Raw genomic sequence first — 26,906 nt, 5'->3', positions numbered from 1 at the left:
GTGCCTCACCAACGCCTACTGCCCCCTTAACCTTCCCCATCACCCTATAGGCAGCCTCTCCATTAAAGTCTCTTCATTTTAACCATCTGGGATAAATTCTGAATCAGGACACTGATTGACATATCTGTACATCACTCTTAAATCATATTTTTCTCTCTTAAAGATCTTTCTAATAAATAGAAAACTACTCCAACACCATTTAAGGTAAAGAGGAAAAGTACCCCATTAAGATCTGAATACCTAGCCACTGATAGTGTTATCCAGGGGAAGTCACTTCACTTCACTGAACATCAGGTTAGGCAGTTGCAAAGTGGGGGTAATGGGTTCTTCCCCGACTGCCTCACACAATTCTGTGATATTGCTCATTGTGGACACATCATATAGAATACAGTGCTACACAAAGTAATGTCATTTTAAAGGTTATAGAAGAAAAAAATAAAATACAAATGGTTGGCAACCGGTTCCTATCAGGCAGAAGAGAAAAGAAGTAGTGATATATTTTTAAAAATGCTAAATATAAACTATGATCCCATGATCATGTCATATTTTCTAATTCTTAGGTATCAAGTGGGATATAGTGAGGAAAATTTTGTAGAGAATTGAGAACATTTTTTGCCAACCATCACATAAGAGTCAACCTTTCCAAAACTGATCATGGTCTGAGAATGTCAGTACATCAGCAGAAACTCTATCAGGTCCTCCACAGGAAAATTAGCAAAACCAACACGTTTTATATACTTCAGACCAGACTATACAGACTTTTCTCCTCTACAAAGGTGCAAAGGGATCCACAAAGTGAGCTTAGTTTGTTCACAGTGACACCATCATTTATAGTCACCATTAGTTGATCATGTCTTCCCAAAACTCAATGGCAAAAAAAAAAAAAAAATCATCCAAACTCCTCACCCCCAAAGTGAAGCACTGATCTGCCCAGTAGCTGGTAAAGAATTCTATTCACTAGGAGACCAAAAAAATGAAATGTTACCCCAAAAAACTACTGTTTTTCCTTTCATTAAGGGTGAGAGAGAGCTAAAATTCAAACAGCTTAAAAGGAAATGAAAACTCGGTAACTTGCTGATTACAGACTATAACAAACATATCCTAGGTAAATGTGTTCTTGTTCGGTGTGAGATAAGATGCAAGAGCATTTTTAGAGAAGCTTCTTATGATACTACTTTAAGGCCTGGTGCAACTGACAAGGGTTTTCAAAATCTTAACCAGGAAGACAGGAACAGTGTGGCAATAATTACCCTTCGAGATGCAAGGTTCCCTGCCAGTTCACTGACTCTTGATTTTCTTTGATTTGCCAGTTCTTTGACAGAATTAACTCCATCAGAAAACATGCTTATTAATAGTTGAAGCGGAACCATGATATCTAACTCCGATAATACCTAGGGAAAAAGAGGCACATATCCCCCCCCCAAAAAAACACGTAAACTTTAAAACTCAAAAAAAACTATATTTTTTCCCAAAGCAAACTACTGAACACAAGGACATTTAGCCCTACACATATTCTATCAGCACAATCATCTTCAAATTTTTGTACTAACAAAATCAAATTTATCATTGAACCTTCCCTTTTCCCCACCCCCAATATCCAGTAGGCCACCATGTCCTTTCTATGAAAACTTGTGAGTTTCTCTTGATGCTGTCTCCTCTCCACACCCACTGCTAGCGCCTCAGTTCACCACCTTTCTCCTGGATTAGCACAATCTGTGAGCAACCTTCCTCCAGTCCATTCGCACTCTGATCTGAACGCCCCATCCCATCTTGCCCTCAGGTATAAGCTGAATATCCTTCTGGGTCAAAACAAGCCATCTTATCTGTAATGAATTTTCTGGAAATAGATGCCTCCTTCCTTCAGAACATAATTAATGCATCCCTCTTCTCTGCTTTCTGGTCATTTTAATGCATACCTTTCTTAGAACAATTATCACTTTTTGTTATATTTAATTATCTAACACTATTCTTCCCACTGTGAGCTGCTTGAAGAAAGGAAGTATGAGGCAAGGACCGTTTCCGATCCCATTTTTAGTCCAGTTCCTGGCCACATAGGAAGGAGCTCTGTACATGTTTCCACAATTAATTAACAAATAAGTCAACTCCAACCACTGCAGAGTCCACTCTAGCCCCCACATGGTTAGGCCAGGGCTTTAAAACCTCCTTCAACTGCAGCACTCTGTCTTACAAACCAAAGCTACATCGAAGCCTGGTGTGTAAATGTGTAAACTGCAACTGCTCTGGCTACGGACGGGAGAGACAGAGTTTTACAGCCCTGCTCGTTCACCCCCAGGTGGCACAGCAAAGGGGCGTGTAACTTGGGCAACGTCTAGCCATCTCTAGAAAGACTGGCTTTCCGAAAATGAGAACTATCTTATTGAGATCTATTTTGCGATTTACAAAATTAAAATTCTGGATCCCAAAAGTAACTTTTAAAAGAAACAGTCCCTTTTCACTTTGTCAATTGTGAAAAATATTGTTCCTTAGTTTTGAACCCAGAAAGGCATCTTCTCAAGGTGAAGAGCTTATGGGATCCCATCCTTGCATGACACAGAAATGTAGTTGTACCCACAGCTGCTCTAAACATTGATTCTGTCTGCATTTTCTGAAACTGCCCAAATTTTATATCAGGTACTCAACTCAGTTTTAAAAACTTTTATTGAACATCCATTAAATCCAAAGCATGTGCCAGATGCTGGAGGAAGGATGAAGAGGGCTGTAAACTCAAAAATGAGGCCTGGCCCCTGCATTCAAGAACCTTATAATCAGGGAAAGAACAGACAAAACTAACTATAAGACAGAAATAGAACAGAATTCACACAGAGAACCTGAATAAATCCTGGAGGAAGGAACCCTAATGGGAAGATGGGAGTGTAAAGTAGCAGAAAGCTTCACAGAGGAGATGATTTTGGAGTTGGGCTTTAAACGGTAGGTTGGGAGTTCACAAATGGAGACAGGATAGAAAGTCAATCTCAGCTGAGGGAATAGCATGAACTACTCCCTAAATTAGCAGTTCCCAACCTTTCCAAGTGAAGGGGCTGTTTCATATCAAAGAGTTATCCCACAAAACAGCTATTATATCATCCTTCTAGTATCCACTGATGGAAAACTACATAAGGACCAAAAGCTACTATGAATTCAGTACTACTATTGCACAAATTTGTATTCTGTTAACCACAACTAGAACTACATATACCTGAAATTGAGTCATTTATCTGTGTATAGGAGACATTAGTCTACAGACAGTCCTCAGCAAACACAGGGACTTACAGACTCTTTGCAATAACTTCCTCCCACTCTACCCAGGGATCTAAACTCATAGGCTAAGAACTATTGTCCAAAATGATCAAAAGTATCATTCACTTACATGAAGCCATAGTAAAGCTTGCTCCTGTACAGAGGAGGGGTATCCTGTAAACCGACAACTAATAAAGCCAAACATCTCTTCCATTGAGAAAGGCAGAGGACAGAGCTCAATGTCAAACATTTTGCTAGAAAGCAGAGCAATAACAGTAAATGACCAATGTGCATAGATTAGGATTTACTGATGCCACCAAAGTATCTCTAACTATGCCCTGTTTAGGGAGTCAAACCCTTTAGATTAGTTTGTGTTCTGAACTGTTATTAGCATATCTCATTTTACTGTAAGAGAGTAGTTTATGTCATTGAAATAGGTATTTTATAAATAATTAGTATTCAGCCTCCTGTTAGGTTTAACAGAAGGAATTGCATTTCTAAGGAATTGGAGTTGCCCCCCAGCACCTAAAACCATTTCCCCTTTGCACTTTCCCACCATAACCCCCCAATCACAATTATATTTGAAAATAAGCAAACAATATGGTATATCTATTATTCCACAAGAATAAAATCTTTTCTGGACAATGCCAAATCATCTTAGCTCAATTTATGACAGTTATTTCACTTTGAGGCTTCAAATTTCTCCACAGGATTGTTAAAAAAGTAAATGAGATTGTATAAAATGCTTAGCAGAGTGCCTAGCACGCAGTACATTCTCAACAAATGTTAGATATTATAATTACAGTGACTTCATTCAACTACTTACCCACCTTAATACTTCCCTGAATTCTTTTAACTGATTATCTGGGACTTCTGTTCTGATGGCTTCCAGCCACTCCGGCATGATACACTCCCACACAGATTGACTGATCACATTGTAGGGGATCAGGCAGAGGATTCGATTGAGACCTTCCTTCAGCTGAGTCACTGTGCTGCAGGACTTATCCCAGTAGCCACCAACCTGACGGGGTTTCCACAGCCACAGGGAAAATGAATGAAACACACTTGTTAACATTATACTCAAGGACTTCCTAAAAGAAATGGGTCCCAAGAAAGGCCACAATCCGTTACATCTGAGTCCTGGGTCAAGAATCTTCAGAGTGAGATTTATTTGTAAGAATCTACAAACCACCAGCATCCATCACTTACAAAAAGGAAAATATAGTTACAAATACGTCCAAATATTGATCGCAGATTGAAATTGAACTTTTACTGCAGACTTTCCAAATTGCACATGAATTAAAATTCCAAAAATTTATTACTAACAAGATGAGCATATTATTGGAGCATTATTATTCCTAAAGTGTGATAAACTCATTATACTACATGCAGTTATACCTGTCCTTCAGAAGAACAGTTTTCTGCTACTGTACACTTTGTATTGCAGATTTTTCATTACAAAAAATATAGTAGTGCAGAGAATGATTTGTCCCTATGCTGTATATTCTGCCATAATTTTTCTTCCTAAGAATGTTCTAAAGCTGGTTGGATCTATGAATAAAAAAGATTAGCTGTTTTACTAATTAAGATAATACATTAATTTTCTGGAGCAGGAAAAAATTTAAAAATTTAGGTTGTTTATAATCCTGATGTTAAAGATCCTATATTCTTATTGTAATCGTCAAAGTAATGAAGGAAATCAAAATATTTAACCCTAAAATATATTTCTTTGACATATTTTTGGATGGCCATCAGAGAGCCAGCAAACAGAAGTAGCCCTGCAAAGTTGCCTTTTGCGGTGGGGATTTGCATTCGTAGAGAATATACATGATGCAGCCAGGCCTTTCCTTCTCCAGATCTAGGCAGGATTAACTGAGTCTGACACCCTTAAAGGTCTGAAAGAAATAATTTGTCATCTATTCTCTCTGAAGCTACCATCTGTGCGGTTTCAGCTACATAACAAGACCACCTCTGCCAGCCAAGCCTCCTCTTCTCTCCCTCCCATAACCACAGAGTGTCTTGCCACTATAACCTGACTTATCACCGTAACATGTTTTTGGCCACGCTCTGAGCCCCTATTCTTTCTAGAATCTCAAGATGCTATAAAAGCTTCTGCACCCTGTTGGGGGTTGGGCAATCACTCTGTGGTTCTCTCCATGCACAAATTAATAAATTTTGTATGCCTTTTCTCCAATTAATCTGCCCTTTTTGAATTGATTTTTCAGTAAAACTTCAGCAAGTAAAGAGGAAGTTTTCCCTTGGACCTAGCAGTAACAAAGGGTTCACTGGTCCTGAGTCTTGACCATTTAACACAAGATTTATGGAAAACTACCTTATTTTAAATGAATTCAATTTTAAATGTTTATTACATCTAGAATTTCAGATGATGCAAAAAAAATCACTCAATTCTATTTCAAAGCTTGAATATCTATTTGGTGCCATATTGAACAAAATCCTAGATGATTGACTAAATATAGTTGAGGAAGTCACTATATTTCTGGGATTCTTGTTGTTAGTTACAGGAAGAGAAGAACCAACATTGGTAAAGTTGAGATCCTGAAATGTATTGTGAACTAAATACAAAATCTTAACCTCCCCAGCTGACTGAATGGACCCCCTCTTGGCAAAGGAGACCCCAGAAACCCTAAAGCTGAGTTGCTGGCTATGAGAAGCTAGGTCAGACATGCCTCGTCATGCCCCTCTCTCTTCTTGGAGATGAAATCCTTTGTAACACGCTTACGGCTTAAGACAAAACTCAAACCACACCTGCAGCCCATCAATATACTCAACAGATCACTTGAGTTTCCTAACTGCTCGGTGGCTGGTCTCTGATTAACAGACATCTTTTATCTTAAGTTAAAACATTCCAAGCCTTTAAGCAAAGCTTCATTTCTTTAACCAATTACGATTCAAAGAATCTGATAACTTATAAGCGTGGGTTATAGTTTTCCACTGAAACATAAATTTAAGGTTTCCAAAGGCATACTTGTTCCAAATGTGTTTCAAAACCAAAAAGCTTTTCTCTCTACAATCACCTGCATTTTGATCAAAGATAATTAAAGTAAAATTACTTTTCTTTACAAAATCAGACTCATTAAATTTGTCTGATGATTTACACAAGTGCAGTAAAAATGGTAATTGATCACTTAGGGCTTTTTAAAGTTTGCGTTGCCAGAACTTTCATAAGGAATCTTACATTGTACTTTTAGAAGTCTCTTGATGCTAAAAGCCAAGCTAAGAACTGTTCATCAGACTTTGTCTATAATATGTATAGGTTTGGGTTAATTCCTTTCTTCTTGAGGTCCCCAAAATATTCTAGGATTCCTGGGCCTGACAGGAAATGACCCTCCTTACTCATCTGTAAGGCTGTGAACTCCGTGTGCTGGGTTCCAGGGCAGATTTTCCAAGAGGGCTTTGGAAGCACTGGCCCTATAAAGTTAATCTTAGTTCCTTAAAACACTCTGGTCATATCTGATCCTATACACATTCCCAGATATGACATTCCACAAAGTCTTGGTAATATAACCAAAATTTCCCAATTATTTCCCGTTACAAAGAGAACAGGTTCTTAGTGAACTTACGCAAATAACTATAGTGCTATGAAAATAAGAATATTCAATAAGAGTTTCTGAATTCTGGAGGAATCAGGAAGGGAGAGAAAAGATATATGTTTCATTTTTGTTTAAAAAGGTATAATCTACCAAATTGTCGTGAGTTATAGATAGCTTAGGAGAAAAGAGAAAGGGGTTCCTTATAGTCAGAAAATAAAACATTAAACAACCAGCAATATTCCAAACAAAAACCCATAAAGATTATAATTATTCTTTAACAGTCCTATGTAATTCAATCTTGTTCTACTTGATTGAGTTAGCAGTTTTAGGAATCCACCTGCTTCTCCACTTACAGATTTTTTGAGATAGAATCACTTTTGAGGTATTTTTCACCTCTTTGTAAACTGGGTTCTGCCACTAGCACATTTTGTCAATAATTAACATTTCCAATTTTTCACCCACCCTCCTGATGTGGTTTCACTGAGAAACTAAAACCAGTTAGGTCATTCTAATGTCCAGATCATTATTAAGACTCTAGGTTGCCTTGTCCCAAAGTCCTACAAGCTGAAGCCAGACAATTTGATATAAATTTCAAAAGACTTATTACTGCAACAGGTTGGGTCACTCAGAAAGTTCACCAAACACCCACATCTTCCATGCTCTGCTCTGGGAAATAAACACGACTGTGACAATGATGTTCTCACTCTACCAACTGAGCACACCTCGAGCCCAACATCTAGAAACCTTCTCAACTTGCCGTCTTCTGGACCCAGAAAGTAGGTTTATAATCTGCCCCAACCATTAATCTTCGCTTTTCCTTTTGTTTCCTCATTCTAATCTATGCTGCTTTTCCCATTGGCTGATCTCTTACCTCACAATTTCTAACCTAAATCTTCTCTCCATAGTAATCAACCTTGCTTCTTTTTTCTATGTGTGAAACTTCCAAAGAAGTTTCAAATGGGAGAAATGTTGGAATCTGTTCAAACCCTCAGAATTGGTATAAAGATTATTTTAAAGGGAAAACATTTGAGCTAAAGAAGATGCAGAAAGAGATCTGATCTGAACTTCCGTTATCTGACTAAAGCAGAGCCTCCGGAAAACACACCTCCATAATTCAACTGCCATGGAGATAGTTCCTGCCCCACTCCAGTATCAAAAAGCCCAATAGAACCTTCCATATCTTCTCCCTGAAGCTCTTTAAAAAAAAAAAAAAAACCCTTTGTCAAGTTCAATATCTAAGTCTTTTATCTCTGGCTGTTCAGGAAGTAATTCATCACTGAGATCTCCCACGTGTACTCATAACTAAACTTTGTCTTCTCTCCTGTTAATCCATCTATTATCAGTTAATTTGCAGGCCCCCAAACACCAGACCTAAGTTGGAAAAGGAAAAGTTTTCCTCCCAACACAATCATTTCTTCTCATCTTCCAGAATCAGATCACACCAATTCTTTACTATTCCAAGAGAAATGACAATAGAAAACATATCAACACAGTCAAAGAATGCCAGGAATTGGGAATTTTCCATTATGCAAAAAAATCCATTTTATTAGTTAGTCAGTAGGTGGCACCAAAGAAGAAAGAAATATATCTTGATAAACACTCAGATCACTCTGAGTCCTGGAAATCCAACAAAAGCTCCTCCTCCCGATGATCTGTGTTCTGTTTTATCCTTAAATGTCCTATTTTAGCACAGTTTTAAACTGAAAACTGCCTCAAGACCTCTTTGAAAGGAAATAAAATATCACAAATAAAAATAAAACTTAGAAAGTACTTTGAAAAAAATTTCACATATTGCTGCCAAAAACTGATTCTGGACATCCACCTTTCTGGATGAGGCACAAATTATAATATATCATATTCAAGAAAGATGGGGTCTTTCCAGCTACAAACCACTGAGGCAGAAGCAAGAGGATAAACACAGAGAAATCCGTTCTATAAGCCAGAGGAATAGGAGCATTTTGGCAGTCCCTGAACCTTTTTAGCATTTTAAATGACAGGCCAGAAGCATTTAACGTTCATCTCTCAAAATTTATGCAAAAAACACATACATTTCCCCTAGTTGAATGGTAGCCTCTCCACAGATTATAAGATAAAAAAAGGACTGAGCTCTAGCAACCTCATAGAAAGGTACTTTTTTTGGTCATTGCTTCTTAATAAAAATATTCAGCTTTGCAGCTATTCAGAAGGCTAACACATGAAGATTGCTTGAGCCCAGGAGTTTGAGGCCAGCCCGGGCAATGTAGCAAGACCCCATCTCCAAAATAAAAAAAAAAAAAAGCAGCAATGTCAAGAAAGAATATTTCCTTAAATTCTTAGATAACTCACAAATCCATCTTGCCATTCTTCCCCATCCCAAATCAACATCAAAGCAGCACATCACCCAGAATGTTGTTACTATACTAAATTCACTTAGGTATGTCAACTAAAATAGTCAGAAATGCTCCTCTTCTACAGACACGATAATGCTTCTTCCCAGGTCTTGCTCTCCAGCAAGACTCAAGCTGTGGACCTCCACTTACCCTGGCAAATTCCATGGGTTTGGGAAGAAGGCACATGACCATGACATCAAAACGAACATCGCATACTGTCTTCAACCACTTGGTGACAAACTGTGGCTTTAGTTTTTCCACCAAACTTCCAACTTCATCATCCATCATATATGCTGTGGAGTGAAACCACTGAAACACCATGGCCACCAGGCGGGCCAAGCTTTCCGTAGGCGTGTTCTCGCTGGGTGTGCAGAGGCTCACCTGGAGGAAGGCAGACGAGACCCTTGTTCAGCCTCCATTCAAAACTATTATATGTGCAGCCCTTCTTAAACGGGGATTGAGGCACAGCTGGGAGTGAGGGGACAAGGGGCAGGTCCCAGGAACCACACAGTCCCTTCCTCACTTGGGACTGCTGCTTCTCTTCGCTCCTCTGCCCCTCTCTGCCTCTGAAAAGCTGCTGGGTGGGGGAGGGAGGGAGAAGAGATTATTTATAAAACCCCTCCCCCAACAACTTCCCAGGGTTTTCTCATTGTCTTTTTGCATCAGGACTTTGTATTGGGATATTAAAAAGATTTATTGGGGGAAAAAATTATTATACGTACATTTAAAGGCAAAAAAAAAAAAAAAAAAAGTCCCAGATAATCCATTTGAAACAGGCAGTTTTATAAATGATTACTTATCCAGAAACTGTTCCTCTCTACAGGGATGGATGGATTGCAACAACAATTTTTCCTCAGGATTTCACCTTCCAATAAACATTTTCTTTCATAGGGAATCGATTACATAAACTACACTGGATAAATGCTTTTTAAAAGTTAGGTCTATGAAGTGATATTTCATCAACATCGTCAGTGAAAAATAGTCTGTATGTATTTTAGTTCTAAAATGATTATATTTAGCTAAGAATTTTGAATCGGTAATAATTCTTGACACCTTGGAGCCCTCCAATTCGGTGTTATAAATAGACTTTTTAAAACATCATTCATTCAGAAATAATCTTTTATTGAGCACTATAGCAGGGTCCGGGAATACAAAAAATAAATAGAAAACAATCCCTGCCTTCAAGAAATTCACAGCAGTAGCCGTTGTGTCATTAGATAATGAGCTCTAGGAAGCAAGACATGAAAAATTGACAATTAAATTCCAATTTGGTAAAGACTTTTTCAGGAAACTACCTGCGACCATAAAAGAGGTTCATCACTATGGAGACTTAATACGTGTCTCCAATGGGCAAAAACAAAAGCCTGCTTCTCTGCAGAACTGGTGAATGAAGCTCGCCTGGGACTTTAGATCTGTGTGTCTGATCTCTCCTGAATGGATGTTTCGGTCGAGTCAGTCAATAGCAATCACATTCCTTGTGTTAGGCTGTGATTTCTCTCGTGTACACAGACTTGCCATAAACACACAGAAAGCTCCGCAGACAGTGAACTCTCAAGCAAGACATTTGTGTATGTAGATGATGGGACATGAATTACCCATAAATTATACTGAATCTAGTATTTGACAACGTACACTAGCAACTTTCCTGTTTCCCGTGAAAAAGGTGCGTTTCAACCATTCTAGGCCCCAGCACTGTATGTTTCGACACCTGCCTGTTCATGAAAATCAACAACCAGGAGCTCTTTTTAAAAATTCCCAAGATTTTAGGGTGGAATCTGAACACTATTATTTGTTAAAACCTTTCTTAGGCAAATCTAATGTACAGGCCAGAGTGAGAGCTACTGCCCTACTGGAGACAGTCCATTGCTCAGGTAACTTTTCATTATTTACTATTTTATTCCTTTCAAAAGCATAGGAGAAATTCCTCATCAGTGCAATTTTGGAATGAGAAATCAGAAGATGGAGAATAGTGAACTTCTTTTTCTTACTAAGAACCATATTCCAAATTGGCTGAGCAGCCTCTGGTCATGTTTATCATCGTCCTTGTTATCAAAGTCAGCGTTATCCAGGGAATGGTGGGAAGAGGAGAGGCCCAGCTGCCGCCGCCGATTCAGCTCATACTCCCGCTGCTCAGCGTGGAACTCGGCTTCCTTCAACAAGCTGCCAAAGAGAGAGATGTCAAGTTAGACTACGGGCAAACAGATTCTAGATCATGACCCGCAGAGAGCCAGTACCTCATGAGTACTCACGCATCCCGATTGCTCTCCTTTCAACTGGTAGGAGTTACTCCAGGAAGCTTCATACCACTTCCATTTTATACTCCATTCCCATTTCAAAGATAAACAAACTGAGGCACAAAGAGGCTACCTCCTCCAATCAAGTAGAATCAAGCAGAACTGATCCTTCTGACTCCTGGTTCACCAACAATCCCACTATAAGTCAGTGCTTCCCCTATATCTACCATGAAGCTATGTGAACAGCAAATGTATGATCCAAGGAAAGATTGCGGAACTTGTACCCAAATGTCAAAATATTCAATAACTGGAATTCAAAGACATGGAAGTGAAGCAATGACAACTCCTTTTTCAATTTGCTAAACAAGCAACAATTTTAAAAAATACTACCCAATGTTGGCAAGGGTGAAGCAAAAACTAGCAACTTTATATGCGTCGTTGGCATTGTAAATTCATATGCACGCTTTGAAAAGGAATTTGGTAATGTGTCAAGAATATTAAAATATTCATACCCTTTGAACCAGTCAGCCCACATCTGGCAATCTACCCTAAGAAAATAAAAAATATAGGAACAACACTATGCACAAAAATATTTATCAAAGAGTTAGTCATAAAATTAAAAAACTGGAAGCAATATAAATATATAATGCAGGAAAAAAATTATATATAGATGAATATTAAATATCCACTAAAAATGATAAATATGGAAACTGCACAACATGGAAAAGAGTAATAGTGCAGTGTTATATTGAAAAAATTATAGCTACATTGTGATTACAGTTATATAAATAAAACATGCATATGAATAAACCTAAAATATATGCAAAATTGATGATGATGGTAACAGTATGGATGATTGGTAGTTTTTTATTTCCAAACTTTCCATAATGTTTGATATGGCTGATTTAACAAACATTTATTGCATTTCTACTATGTGTCAACCACTGGGCTAAGAGAAACTGAAAAGACTTGGTCTCTATCCTTTAAAACTTACATTCTAATATTATTTCTTTAATTTAAAAAATTCTTGCCTCAATGAATACTAAACAAAAAGAGAGCAAGTCTAGAGGTTATCATGTCAAATGCTACTTTCTCTGTCATGTGATAGAAGGAGAAAAACCCAGCAGCCCGCACCATCAGTGTCTGTCTGACTCCACAGGCTCATGGTTTACCCCAGGCCGCATTACCTGGAGTTCATGGCACCTTGTGGGAGGCAGGTGATTCCTTTATGCTGCCGTTTCCCCTTCCTGACTGGCTAATGCTGCTGTCAGTCAAGCCAGGCTTCCCCCACCCCTAACTTCGATGGGCTCCTTCACCTCATTTCCCAAAGACTCCCTGCTCCATCACTGCGCTCACCAAACTGGACCTCAGTGACATGCTTACGTTTTTCTAGTCCGGATGTGAGTAACTCGAGGGCAGAAACTGCATTTTATTCCCTTGTATCATCCGAGTGCCTAGCACAGTGCCTGGTACCTAAATGGCATTAGCAAAACTAGTCACCGAATTCATGAATTAAAATAGCATCACTGCAACACTGTGGGAAGCGAGCTGCTGGGCTAAGGGCATTTGAAGTTGCATTAAATATGCACACGGTGCTAAGGTCTGCTCAAGGTGAAGGCGGTGTTTTCGGCGGAAGCTGCTAACAGACTGCGCGTTACCTGATCACGGCCTCCACGGCGCAGACCAGCTCCTCTGCGCCACATTCCCGCGTGTTGATGGGGGGAGGGGAGGTCTGGTAGAGGTGGGTCTCCGCGGAGGCCCCCACTTCACTACTGTGATGATTCGAGTGACACCTTTTACAGTACCGAACAGGCCTGTTTCCGTGACGACCGCAGCACCCGGCTGAAAAGCAGGTGACAACTGCTCTTCTAACATGCGAACTGCAGTTCTAGAAGAAGAAAAAAAGGCAATCAATTAAAATTGACCGCTGAGGTGAACCTGGCTAAGAATCGGAATAAATGGAAACTTGAGGGGCCACCAGAAGTGACAGCACATGCCGAAAGTGCCACTAGTTTCCAAAGTGCAAGTTATCCTCTAACAAGTTAGATTTCAGTCACAGGTAAAAATAAGGGTGCGAGGTGTTTTCTGTTAGTAGAAAGGTTCTAAGGGTCGGTGGAACTGTGCCCGGAAGCCCTCTGTAAAGCTGCCTCAGCCACCGGGGCATGGAAGCGGGGACACTTTCTGGATTATTCTGAGTTAATGTTTTGAGAGTTTTCAGCAGAAACATAAAGAAAGGAAAATGAGAGCTGTGGTCCAGAGAGAGCGCACATCACAGCACATCAGAGTGGGAAAGGAGTAACTTTAACTCCCGCAATAAACTCTCAAAATGATTTTATCCACCACTCGGAGAGCGCATCTCCACTGCAGCTCATCTGTCCTTGCTGCATCCAAGGACAGGTAGGCATTGTGCAGTGCCGAGGTGACGGCCTCCAGCAGGGGGTGTGCCAAACACAGCCAGAACCGTTCACAGAACCCGCTGTGCGCACCAGCTACAGGAAGGGAACAACAAATGAAGCGATGGCAATGAGAAAAGTGGTGTGACACCAGAGAGGCTCCAAGGTTCAGGGGGGCTGTTGTTCAAGCTGACCTGCCAAGAGGCAGGGGAGTGAGTCAGCATCCTTCTGAAGCAATCTGAGGCCCTGTCAGAACACCCTGACAGCTGCAAAAAAAAAAAAAAAAGTGCCCCAAGCCTGTCAGAGATGCCACCACCACATATTTAATGTCTGTGTCCAAAGCACTTTCCGAGTTTTTCAATAGCGCTTGTACAGAGGTGAACACCCCCCCACTGGGTGGAAAACCAGCGGCCTTATGGTCACACGTGACCTTCTAGGTCCTTAAGTGCAGCCTTTTGACTGAATCCAAATTTTACAGAACAAATCGTAGATTTGTTTTAAAAATAAACTAAAAACATAAAAGACAAAAATGTATTAATAAAAATAAAAGGATCTTGTTAAAATAGAAGGCCGCAGGTTCCCCACCCCTGCGTGAGCCTTTATGAACTCAGAGAGAGTTCTCTCTCTCCTGTGAGAGAGAGAGAAACAGAAGAATGAATTCATCTATCTTCAACTAGAATTTAAAGGGGAAAATATTGAGCTCAGGACAGTGTTTCTAGCCAGCACAGAGTTCTCAAGGTAAAAAAAAGTTTCAGGGCAAACATTAAATCTGGGGCCTTATCAAGAAAATGTGGTTTCAGGGAGGAAAATGACAACAAGGACTTGAATATAAAACATTTTGTTAAGAACTCAGAATTTTAATATGGTATGCCATAGGTTCCTTTAGACACACAAAAGGCCTTCTAAAGATCTTAAGAGCATGCTTCAACATCCTCTTCATTAAACATCAAGGGTTCTAAAAATCTTAAAGGCAATATTCCCAGCAGCCTGAGAGAGAACACGAGGTATGGAAAGACTTATCTCAAAGAAGTTTGAGCATTTGACTTGTGTTTAATGACGCAGGTTTATAAATTGATATATAAAAGCCCACAATATTTTTAATGGAATTATACCAATGTGAATTGAAAGAGACAGAGATAGCCCAAAAAGAAGATGCTCTTGGACTTCCAAACTTCTATGAACAAAAAGTAAGCTCATAAAACTACAAAGCTATAAACAACAGGCTATTTTGTATGAGAAAGAAAAGATGAGCATCTCCCAGAGGATGGAACCAGGAGCCAAAAAGATCCACTCCCAGGACTCAGAACTGACAGCTAACTAAGGAACAAGTGACATGTGCCCTGCTGAATTCCAGATTTCTATGGATCAATGACTTCGTGCCTCTCATTCCCTCACTTTTTACAGGCGTGCCTACTGCAGTAATCCTATCCCTGTATCACCATTGGATGTTGGCTGTGTGGGAGGCAGATAACTTATCTCTTTCATTCACAGGCACTCACAGCAAGAGAAAATACCTAAGGAGCCAAACCCAAAGAGCCTCATCTACACCTGGACCTGATTTCAGACAAGATCGGGCGCATTCAGGGTGGTATGGCCGTAGATGGCCTGGACCTGATTTCAATGAGACTTGCACCTGTAGCCAGGATTTTGCATGTGGGAAGAATGTAAATGATTTTTGACTAGAGCAGGGTCCTCCATACTCCTCCCATCAAGAAATAGGGTTTAGTTTCCCTCCCCTTGAACCTGGATGGGCTTCAACCAATAGAGTATGGCAGAAGTGATGCTTATAGAAGGACATGCAGCTTCCACCTGGCTGTCTTGGAATGTTCTCTCTTCAGAAACTTCCTCATCAGATACTCCTCCCAGAACTCTGCCATGATGTCATGAGCAGGCCAAGCCACATGGGGAGGCCACGTTCGGGTCTCTAGTCAACAGTACCAACTAAGCCTATTCTTCAAGTCACCCCATCTCAGAGCCCAAATATATGATCTAGAAGCCTCTAGATCAGCCCCCAGCCATTCAAGTCTTCCCAGATGAGATCCCAAACATCATCAAGTAGAGACAAGCTATCTCCCCTATGCCCTGTCCAAATCTCTGATCCACAGAATCTGTGAACATAATTAAATGGTAGTTGTTTTATAAATCTATGTTTTGAGTAATTTCTTACGGACTATCTGGATATGCTGCATGTAATATTATCTGGAATACCAACTATAAGTCAACCTGCTTTATTACCATGTGTCATCAATTCTAAACAATATCAGCAATAAAATAATTTCCCAAAAACATGATCTTTGGTTGGTCAAAGTTCTAGATAATTGCTATGGTTCCTACTGAGTTTTAATAATATATTTCAAAGTCCTCGACCTGGGTGGACTCAGCTATATGTATTCATTTCCAAAGTAAACTAGAGAGATTTCCCTTTGATTCAGATTCAGCTGGGCATGGTTTTCAAATGCTCACTCCAGCCACTGTTACACTGCTTTGAATTTTAAACACATGTAAGTAATTCCAAGGAGCTTCATAGAAGGACAGAATTGAAATAAATCAAAGTCTGTCTCTTCATCTCAATCATGATGCTGTCATTGCTTATTTCAAACCTACTGTTCAAATGTAGGAACATAGTACCAAAAAAGGTAGAGACACTAACTGCCCAGAACAAGTTCAAACAATTCTGAACTGTTATGAACTTAATGGAAATTCTCCAAATTAACCTGCATACAATGTTTACTAAAGATGAGCAATAAAAATGTGCTAATTTGAAGCTTACTACTGAAGATAATTTTGTCATATAGAGGACAGAAGTGTTAAAAAACAATCTAATCTCAGAGTGTCAAATATGTTAGGTTTGTCACCAGAGCCAGGACATGCTGAGTTAGAAAATAAAAATGTTTCAAATCCTAGGCTCTCAAGCTTGTAAAAGATTCTCAAAGTAAGAAATAGGATAAAGATCAAATGAAGAATATGTTGCATGACTGTAAGCTCCTTTGATAAGATTTTAGAAAGATATACGGTGGTGCCTGATTAAGCCTCTTAGGTAGAACAGGGCTTCTAATAATTTTAAGGGCAGACTGAAATGCCCAAAGTATAGAAAGGACGTCCTCAAAAATAATTATAGATTTGGCTTTGAGGGCACAGAACCCCAATGAGAGTCACTGAAAATCCACAAAGTTTTTAGCAAAGTCTTACTAGCAAATGCACCACCAGCTAAAACTAAAGCGGATAGACACAGTTCACAATGAAAAGAGGTCTGTGGGTCTCCAACTTCCATATGCAGGAAGCAGATTGATAAAGTCACTCAGCTGCAATACGGGCCATTTCTTTTTTCTTTTTCTTTTTTAAGACAAGGTCTCGCTCTGTTGCCCAGACTGGAGTGCAATGGTGTCATCATAGCTCACAGCAACCTCAAACTCCTGGGCTGAAGCAAATCTCCCACCTCAGCCTCCGGAGTAGCTGGGACTACAGGCATGTACCACCACACCTAGCTAATTTTTCTATTTTTTTTAGAGATGGGGTCTGGCTCTCGCTCAGGCTAAGGGCTATTTCTTATTGAAATGGAAAGAGGTCTCAGAGAGTGGAGACAAAAGCTCAGTGGGACAATAATGAATTAGGGAACTACTCCTAGGAAGCAAACCAGACCCTAATCAAGGCACATTTGTTATCCCTGGAAATGGAGCACCTGTTGACTTGCTCATGCCTGGTGCTGCTACAGACCAATGACCGCTATCTGCTTCCTCTTCCTCTTTTGGAACAGAGGTCTTTTGCTGTTACCCCCTCCCTATCTCACCATTGTGTCTTGGGTGCATAAGAAGCAGATAACTTTCCTTTTTAGTTAACAGGTCTCTGAATCAAGAGAATTTGTACCTGAGAAGTTTAATGAGTGAGATACCAGATTGCAAATCACGAGATATTAGACTTTAAGCCTAAAGCCATAAGTGAGTAAGACTTTTGGAGGTCTTATAAAGTGGCGAGCATATTTTGCATGTGGAAAGAATGTAAAAAAATTATGCCCAAAGTGTGGATTTGGGAAGATTAAACATGACCACAAAATTCTTGCCACTCCTTCTATAACCAGGAGGATCCTATTTCTCTACTCTTTGAATCTGGGCTGGCCTTGGGACCTGCTTTGACCAATGGAAAGCATCAGAAGTGATGCTGTGTGACTTCTGAGCTTCAGTCTCAAGGGGCCTTGCGACCTCCTCTCTTGCTCTCTCAAAACACTGCTGCCTTGTGAACAGGTCCAGCCTGGCCTCCTAGAGGATGAGATATTAACACCTTGTGGAAAGAAGGTGGCCCTGACACCCCCATCATCCCAACCATTGCGGTCATCACAGCTGAGGCCCCAGATATGGGAATGAGACCATCTGGGACCAGCCAGTCCCACCAACTGACTGCAAATACATGAGCGAGCCTAGAGTAGTTTATCAAAAGAACTGCCTAACCGAGCACAGGACATAGGACAAATTGCCAATCCACAGAATTATGATCAAATAATTGGTTGTTGTTATTAGCTACTATGTTTTAGGGTGGTTTGTTATGCATCAATAGATAACTGAGACAGCCCTCCAAATGTACCCACTCATGATCAATCTCCCAAAAAGCTTAAATGACTTGTGTAAAGACTACATAGATAAGAGGAAACTGAGCTGGCCAGAACCCAAGTATCTCAACCAATTAGCCAAAGCTCTGTATATGACACCACACTACCTTCTCTTGTACTTTTCAACTACTAAAACAAGAAAAGAAGATGGAAGTGGTTTAGAGAAACTTATAAAAAGTGGCAAATGGAAATTTTAAAGAAGGAATCCTTAGCTAGATATATCCTTCAACTCACATATAAATGAATATTTGCCATATATAGTCGATCTGGGTATGTTTTTCACACATATAAATTGGACTATTTGCACTCCACTTCAAAACAATAAAGATTTTTAGCATATAAGATATATACCTTAGTAAAGCTAAGTCCCATGAATTGCACTATCCTTCAAACCTTTTTGTAATTAGATTCCTATCCCAGAATTACACATGGGCTTTTATTTCAGATTACTTAACAAAAACACTGTGCATTAGATGAGTGAGCAAAAGCAGAAATGGAAATAGAGACCATTTGGACATAGCAATCTTGCATGCTAAATTATTTCCTTTCCCCCTTCACAAACACGGTGACATATACATAGTGGGAAACCATGGTGCAGAAATGAGGCAGATGTCGATGAATGAATTTACATACAAACACAACAAATCATGCCCCACCACACAAATGGTTTGCTCTTACCTTTTTCTGACATATAGCAGATATTTCAGCTGTAAGGGGAAGGTACACAAAATATCAACAAAGAAAGAGAGCCTATTTTAAATAAGGGCAGCCATGAAGGGGAATGAAAAAAAAAATCATAGTAACACAACCTCGGGACATGCCAAAACAGCTTTTAACTTGTCTCATAAATTGTCAACTACTTTTATTGGCTTCTAGTTTCCTCAGAAAGCATGAAATATATTTCTTTTTCATCTGGTGGTGATTTTAGAGTTTATGTTTAAAGGAGTTTAAAACACCTGCATGCTGCAAATATTTCACCTATTCTCACAAGTGATTCGACCTTTTCAGACATGACTTAGAAATCAGATCACGTTAAAGCCAAACAATTGTAATCTTACCTCCTTATTTTACAGAGGACAAAATGGGGGGCCACTATGGTTAGATGAGTTCTTTACGATCACAAGGGCTATCAATGCTAGAGGCTCAACTAGAGCTCAAGTCTCTGGACTCCTTGTTTGCTGCTCTTTCCATTATATTATGACACTGGGTTGATACGACATACTTAGAGCATCACCATGGGATGGTTTGCTATATCAAAATTTTAGGGAAAACTTACTCACTTGGACTAATGAGAGTTGAATTATCAATTTATACCAGTCTTGAGTAGTGTAAAATCAGTGGTAGGATTATCGAAAAGACAGTAATTTTCAAACCCTTGGGTAGAACAGTTGGAGCAAGACTATCAAGCTACTATCTATTTACAGGATTGACTTAAATGAATGGATAAGAATTTTATTTAGTGGGCACATCAATTATTTTCATAAAAATTGATACTTAAGGGTACTCGAAAATAACTTTTCCAAGAATCATGTCTCCTAAATAGTAAGTGCTCAAAAAAATAGACTGACACTTTATTTATAGTATAGTCTATGTTACAATTTATTTAAAAGATCAAAGTAAATGTCTCCCAAACCCTATCCAGAAATTATGAATTAGTGGATGCCAAATCAATGAAATTTACAGCTCAGTTTTAAAAACTCCTTTTGTATAATTAAAGGTTATTTAACAGTTTAATATCCTAGAGTTTATCTTAAATATTCTGAGGTTAGTGTCATGTTTCTAGATAAATGAGGAAAAGTTGTTACCAATTTTTTCCCAGAGATGAATATCACTGGACGTGAAGACCAGAATTCAGCAACATATCTGATATTTAAAGTGTATTTTAGAATGTGACCATGGGCTTTACCTCAGAACACTGGAAGTTCACAAATAAAGTAGCCTAATTTAAAGGAAAAAAGTTACCTTTACCCATACAAGCCCAAATCTTTTTACAGATATTCTTACATAAATTTCCAAAATGTCCCTCTGAAGTATACAGAGACTGACATTATTGCTCCATTTTACAGATAGAGAGAACTCACTGAATTAATTTCTATCTTAAGGTTGAGATAACCTAATATGAAAAGTGAGACTACAAAGAAATAGTGTAATTATCATCAAGCGAAGGTCTTCAGTTTAAAACAAAAATTCACAGAATTTAGTTAACATAAGGTTTTATTACATTTCCTTTTAAATGAGCCTCTTGTATCAATCCTTTTATTATCTACATCTGAAGCCATGTATCAAGTTCTTCCCGTGTCCCTGATCTGTACTCAAACTCAGTGTGCCCGCAGCTTTTTCCACCTTTTGTCTTTCCTCTGCTTTTCCTTCTCGCTTCAGCCTCCAATTACATGGCTGGAATACCTGCCTCTCCCATGTGCTGGGAATCCTCTGTCTGGGACCTACCGACTTACAGGGCATAGTTTTCAGAACGCTAACAGACCTCAAGAAGCATTGCAACCTCATCTTTCCATTGAGATGGGTTAGTTATACTTTATCCCCACCTTACTGATCAAGAGACTGAGTCTCAGAGTAACTAAATGATTCCCCCCCCCAAAACACAGAGCTAGAATAGTGGCAGGGAAAAGGCCTGGTATTCAATTCTCTTCCAGTTAGTGTTCCTTATTTCCTTTCTGACCTGCCACAGCAACATATCACTGGTAATACCTGTTATATGTACAGAAAATCCCCTAAGACGTAATGCAGCAGGGCTTTAGTGGCACGAAATCATTAATTCCAACATCTACCCTTAATTTTGGTAGAGAAGATACCACTTCCTTCATTATTAAATGTGTAGGTATATTATAAGCAAGACATGGATATAATGCTTCATATCAATGAATGCTCATAGACTATAATACTTTGGTTACTATCTTTATAAAATAAAATAGTACAAAAGGAAATAAATCAACCGTGTCATTAGTCATGGTTACTCATTATTCATCCTCTCAGAAGTAAGCCATACCTTGCGGCAGAAGAACATCAATCAGCCACTCACTGTGGTCCCTATAAAAAAAAAAAATTGATTTTTGAGCTTCATTGAAATGTTACCCTTCCACATGAATGTTTATAAGCTGCATACTATTGCTGAAAGGCTTTTAATAGAAAAGAAGTATAATTAAGAGCACTATCATAATAAACTCTTAAAATGTCTAATGCATTCCAGCTAAATTATAAATTATAGGCACTTCATCATATTCAGTTATCTTTAAACAATACTTTCCAGATGTTAATTAAGCCAACCAAAATACAGCACGATGTGCATAAAACTGAGTGCGATTCTGTGTCACTAACAAGCAAAGAGAACCTATATGATTTATACGTCATGTTTGGAAACCACAGTTTTCTTTTACATCTATTTTTCTCTGTGGCCTTTTTAACAGGGTTACTTCAAAATTAGAGCTGCTTTATGAAGTGGAAATGCTTTCTCATGTCACATAGAGAGAAATATTGCAACTTTTCAAAGCTGAAATCTTCCAAATGTTAAATATCAGACTTGGGTAATGTAACCAATTTAAGTCCAAATTATTTTTCTTATTTTCTCACTGTTGCCCTATTTCCTTTTCCTCGAGGACTCATACCTACCCTGCAATCCTCTCGCTGCATTCTTCACAGAGATACAATGGGGGTGGTTTATCCCCCAAAGCTACTGACAGGGAAGGGTCTATACACATCTGAAACACATGAAAAGATAGAATGAACCCTCTTGTTCCTGTTTATCACGTTCCCTATATTCTAAGCACAAATGCTTCTGTAATGACAGATTTTGAAAAACAAAGTGGAATAAATATTTTTAGTAAAACCCTTTCAACCTAGAACAGTTTTTCCTGAACTGGCTGATGACTCCACACTGGGGATTTAAATGTGGCTGCTGTGGTTTTTCATTTCTCCTGTTATTTGCAATTCAAGTAACAAACAAGTGTCAAGAAATTCCCCCTAGTTCCATAAAGATCAAAAAAGTCATCTTGTTCAATAGCTGCTCAAGTTGCCTATAAATTATAGTAATTCTTTCTCTAAAGTGGTAAACACAGTAATCTCTCTTTAGGAAAATGGAAATATATTATTATAATAAGATTTCAGACTCATAACTGATACCAAAATGCTGGCAGTAGAGAATTTTCCTTCTTAAGACGTACCTCATTCAGAAAAGTTAGGATTAAATCTAACACTGAGTGCTTCACTTTTCTTACTCTGAAATCTTAGTTCTATATCCATCACCTTTCATTTTCATGTTTTTTTTCCTACATGTGACCTACAGTTGTCTACCCCCCGCTGTCCCTTGTTTATGGCTGGACTTCACTAGTACAAAGATGAAAAGTATTAATTTCATAGATGATCATCAGGATATTTCAAATATCTGGATGCTTTAAATCAAATGAACAAAACATTCAGATAACTAACTGCACTTTGTACTTTGCATAAGTTTACGTTTCTATGATTTATTGAAGCCATTTTGAATTCTGTTCTGCCCTGGAAAAAGTAATCAACCACGCTATAGCTGAGTATATGGTTAATATGCCTAATATATAAATTCTTCTGGAACTTTACTCTGTCTTTTCTTCAGTTGTTTTCACTAATTTGAAGTGGGGAAATGACCCAAACTTACAACTCAAATAGCCTATAATTCAAAGTTAAAACCCTGAGGAGTTTCAGTGATTGGGGAATAAGTGTTAGAATTGCTAAGTTTAAATAATTACATCATCAAAATTTGTAAATTATATATCTCCTGAGGCTAAACGCCCAGAGTGAAAGTTTTCCTTGTGTAAGTTTCATGCTTCCTAAGATGCAATGAATAACTACTTTTTGGTGTGTTAAATCAGGGATTAGCAAACTTTTTCTATAAATACTTTGGGCTTCGTGGGCCACAAGGTCTCTGTCACAACTACTCAACTCCACTATTTTAGCCTGAAAGCAGCCATAGACAATATGTAAGTAAATGAGCATAGTTGTGTTCCAATAAAACTTTATTTACAAAAACAGGCAGCAGGCCAGATTTGGCTATGGTCCATAGTTTGCCAAACCCTGTCTTAGATAATTATCTAGGCTTTGAAGTATTTCATATAGTGGACTTCAAATAGAACCAAGTAAAACTAAAAGCAGAGTGTGATATAATAAACTATAAGTTCCAACATATTTTCATCTTTAATCCTATCACAACTCCTGGCTCTTGTTTAAAATGTACTTTTTTACAGCCTACTGCAACACAAATAGATAATATTTTTCTACTTGACAAATCGCTAGTGCCTGGTGGTATAGCTCACCATTCTGGAGATATTAAGCTTTTGGTGAGGACTAATCCACTTCCCCTCAGTCTTTCCCATGCACCCAGTGTATAATAATCTCCTCTCAGTATCATTGCTTTACCCTCTTTTCTAATGAGTGATTGATATCTCTCCCAGGTAACAATATCTTTTCACTCCACTCAAAAGGAGAAACTCTTAGAATGTTAGAACTATAAACAGTCGTTAGAGATTTGCTATTTGACCTCTGACCTGTTAAATGACTTAATTAACATAACCTGTCAGATTTGTTGCTAGTCCAGTCAACTCTGTTCTACTCTGAACAGGTCAGTTTACACCCACACTAATGTGTTCATATCTGACTGTCACATTAAAAATCATTATTTTTCTGTTTATAAATATAACATATGCCTCATGTAGAGGCTTAGAAAAACAGAGAATGGGAAAGAAGAAAATTCAAATAACTTATTAACCCTTCATCTCAAAGCAATCCCTGGTAGCATTCTGATGAGTATCACTGGTTGTTTTTCACTATAAATACAAATATAAGTAATTTTTAAACTAAATTAGCATTATACCATATGATTTCATAACTTTGCTTTTCACTTAACATTGTTCTGTAAGCTTTGGGTGTTGGATACCCTTGGTTCGCATGCCTCAGGGTGATGGGTATGGGTTTGGAAGCCCTCACATTGTAAAGAAAGAACACTACTGAGCCAGACCTGTTGCAGCTCAAAAACAGCCCCAGCACAGGAAGCATGGGCAAGAACGCTATCTTTCTAGAAAGTGTAGATTGAAAATAGAAAAGGAAACTCTGTAGGAAAACTGGAGCTCAGAAAGTAAGATTTCGGGGGCGATGAAAATGTCTTGGAACTTGATAGAGGTGGTGTTGGCAAATACCGTGAATGTACTAAATGCCACTGATTCGTTCACTTTAAATTGGTCAATTTTATGTTATGTGAATTTTCCCTCAATAAATTTAAAAAATGACAGAAAGTAGGATGCTTTGGCCTATCTAGGAAGGCTGGCTATTGGGGGAAATTGAGGCCAAACCCAGAGGAGTGGTCTGGGCTGTTTGCCTAGAATAGAAACAGAAAATCTATTTCATGATGACTTCTATGAGTAGCAGGCCAGAAAGCAGTACTAACTAACCAGGATGGCAGAGGACTCCTGAGAATGCAGCCGAAAATAAAATTCAAAAATAATAATAATAAATGGAGAAACCAGGGAGAAAGGACCTCCTTCCTGTTGAAATCTGGGTCAACCAAAAAAGGGAGCCATAACTTAGGGAGGAAAGACAAAGGAAGGACGTAGAAACAAAAGTAAGCAGAAACCATGAAAACTCTCATCTCTGTAAAGAGTCAAGCTGAACTGTGTGAATAATATCTGAACTCATGTGTATAGCTCAAAATATCCTAACACCAAAGAAAAGTACCATGGAACCCCAAATGTCTACTGACTTTCAGAATGGGAGGGGCCTGTGCTTCCATGTGGGTGACCGCCACCTGCTATTTCTCAAGTTAAATTCATTCGATTTGCCTTTATAGAAGCAGAGACTGAATATAGTAATACAAGGATGCCCTTTGTTAGTATGATATATCTAGATGATAATGTTACTATTGGCACTCCTCTGCCACGTTTGGCATATGAAACACATTTTTGGTTTCTTTTACATTTATTAGATCACATTTTACCTCTTTTATTTTGTTTCTATAAAGTGATAGTGTTTGTTTTCTATTATTGGGTAACCTGTACAGTCTGTCTCTCTCTAGAACAAGGGAAGCAAACTTCCATGACACCAGGTTCATAAAAGTAACTGTAAACTCTACTAACTTCATCTAATTCCCACTCTTCATAATATAAAAAAAGTAACCCTCTCAACCTAGACACAGGTCCATCTAGCCAAGTGTTTTATATCCAACATATATACCATAAGCAATTTTGTTAAAAGGTGTGATTATTCTTAACATTCAACTTCCAAGATTCAGGGTTGCAGGACAGAACCAATTTGATGTGGCAGAAAGAGAATAAGGCTGCAAGTCAGAATACCTGATTGTGTTTCCAGAGCTGATGCTAACTGGCTGTGTGCAAACTTAGGAAAGTGACTTGACTCTCTGAACCCCTGTTTCCTTACCTCTAATGTAACTTTCCAGGTGTATGCTGTCCAAATACCTCTCAGTCTTGTCAACTAAGTCATATTTGTGGTATGACCAAAGAATTAACAATTTCATCTATTTTTGTCTTGAATTTGCGTCAGCACTCCTGATTGGTAGCATACCCATGAAAACAGAAGGAAGATACACCTCCCTGAGTTCATTAGCTGAGACAGAAGCTAGCTAAGGACTATGTAAGTGTTTAACCAGGATTCCTCTGATATTTATCTCAGTGCCACATAGCACTCGGCTTTGAACTTACAGCCAGAACCTGCAGACACCACTATTCATTGCTCTCTCCTGACCAGTCTGCCAAAGTACAGTCAGATTGAACATGGAGGTGTTTGAGATTACTACGGACCACAGGCCTCTGCTTTACGGAGGAGGATGCAATCTGCTCCACTTCATTCAGCAATTTGCTCCTGGTAATTTGACCACTGACAATTCAGTATGGCACCAGACCTAATAAAACTGTACCTTCACAGCTGGTTTGTTGATTGCGTTGTGGCATTCGATGTGCTGGCAGTGGATGGGATTCCAAGCTGTAAAGCAAAGCACAGCTGATGAATACTTTTCATTGAAATTCTTCATGCCCAGTAAAAACAGATACTTCTCTATTTTCTTTTTTCTAAATAGAACCATCATCAGAAAGCATCCTAACAGAATCATTTTCTAATCTATGAAAAATTTTTAAAAATCAGGCAAAGCTATCACAGCTCCATCCATTTTCCCAGGGGAGAGACAAGCCAGTGTAAGGTGCCATACACAGTACCATATTACCTCACAATGGTATACCATTAACAAGTTCTCAAAGGTTTTTACAACCATGGTTTCACTCGATCCTCCAACAACTCTGTGGGGCAGGTACAGCAGATTATTAATCTCATTTCATATTAGGATAAATTAAAGTTAAAAAAGGTTAAGTAGCTTCATATGATCACAGAGTTAGTAAATGATAAGCTAGGACTAGAACCACATCTCTTGGTTCCCGACACTCTACTCTTTCCATGATAGTATACAATGCTAAACATCTTTTGGCTCCAGGAAGCCTTTCAAATTGGTACCTGAAATGAATGGTCAGGTATCCTCC

At 38.7% G+C, this 26,906-nt stretch overlaps 1 protein-coding gene across 3 annotated transcripts in view; it reads right to left on the bottom strand.

Annotated features, from left to right (window-relative positions):
* The window catches only part of UNC79 (unc-79 homolog, NALCN channel complex subunit), a 221,942-nt gene that overhangs the window by 110,731 nt on the left and 84,305 nt on the right, over positions 1–26,906 (bottom strand). For all 3 annotated transcript variants that reach the window (XM_069465253.1, XM_069465254.1, XM_069465255.1), the window contains 10 exons: positions 26,294–26,358; positions 22,009–22,097; positions 21,389–21,429; positions 19,063–19,091; positions 13,050–13,279; positions 11,146–11,317; positions 9,308–9,538; positions 4,068–4,258; positions 3,368–3,491; positions 1,251–1,391 (listed from right to left, as the gene is read on the bottom strand). In XM_069465253.1, the coding sequence (XP_069321354.1) occupies positions 1,251–1,391; positions 3,368–3,491; positions 4,068–4,258; positions 9,308–9,538; positions 11,146–11,317; positions 13,050–13,279; positions 19,063–19,091; positions 21,389–21,429; positions 22,009–22,097; positions 26,294–26,358 (1,313 nt within the window). The remainder of the gene's footprint in view (positions 1–1,250; positions 1,392–3,367; positions 3,492–4,067; positions 4,259–9,307; positions 9,539–11,145; positions 11,318–13,049; positions 13,280–19,062; positions 19,092–21,388; positions 21,430–22,008; positions 22,098–26,293; positions 26,359–26,906) is intronic.

Source organism: Eulemur rufifrons, chromosome 2, assembly GCF_041146395.1.
Source record: "Eulemur rufifrons isolate Redbay chromosome 2, OSU_ERuf_1, whole genome shotgun sequence".
NCBI classification, from domain to species: domain Eukaryota; kingdom Metazoa; phylum Chordata; class Mammalia; order Primates; family Lemuridae; genus Eulemur; species Eulemur rufifrons.
This window is presented reverse-complemented; position numbering and strand designations above follow the sequence as displayed.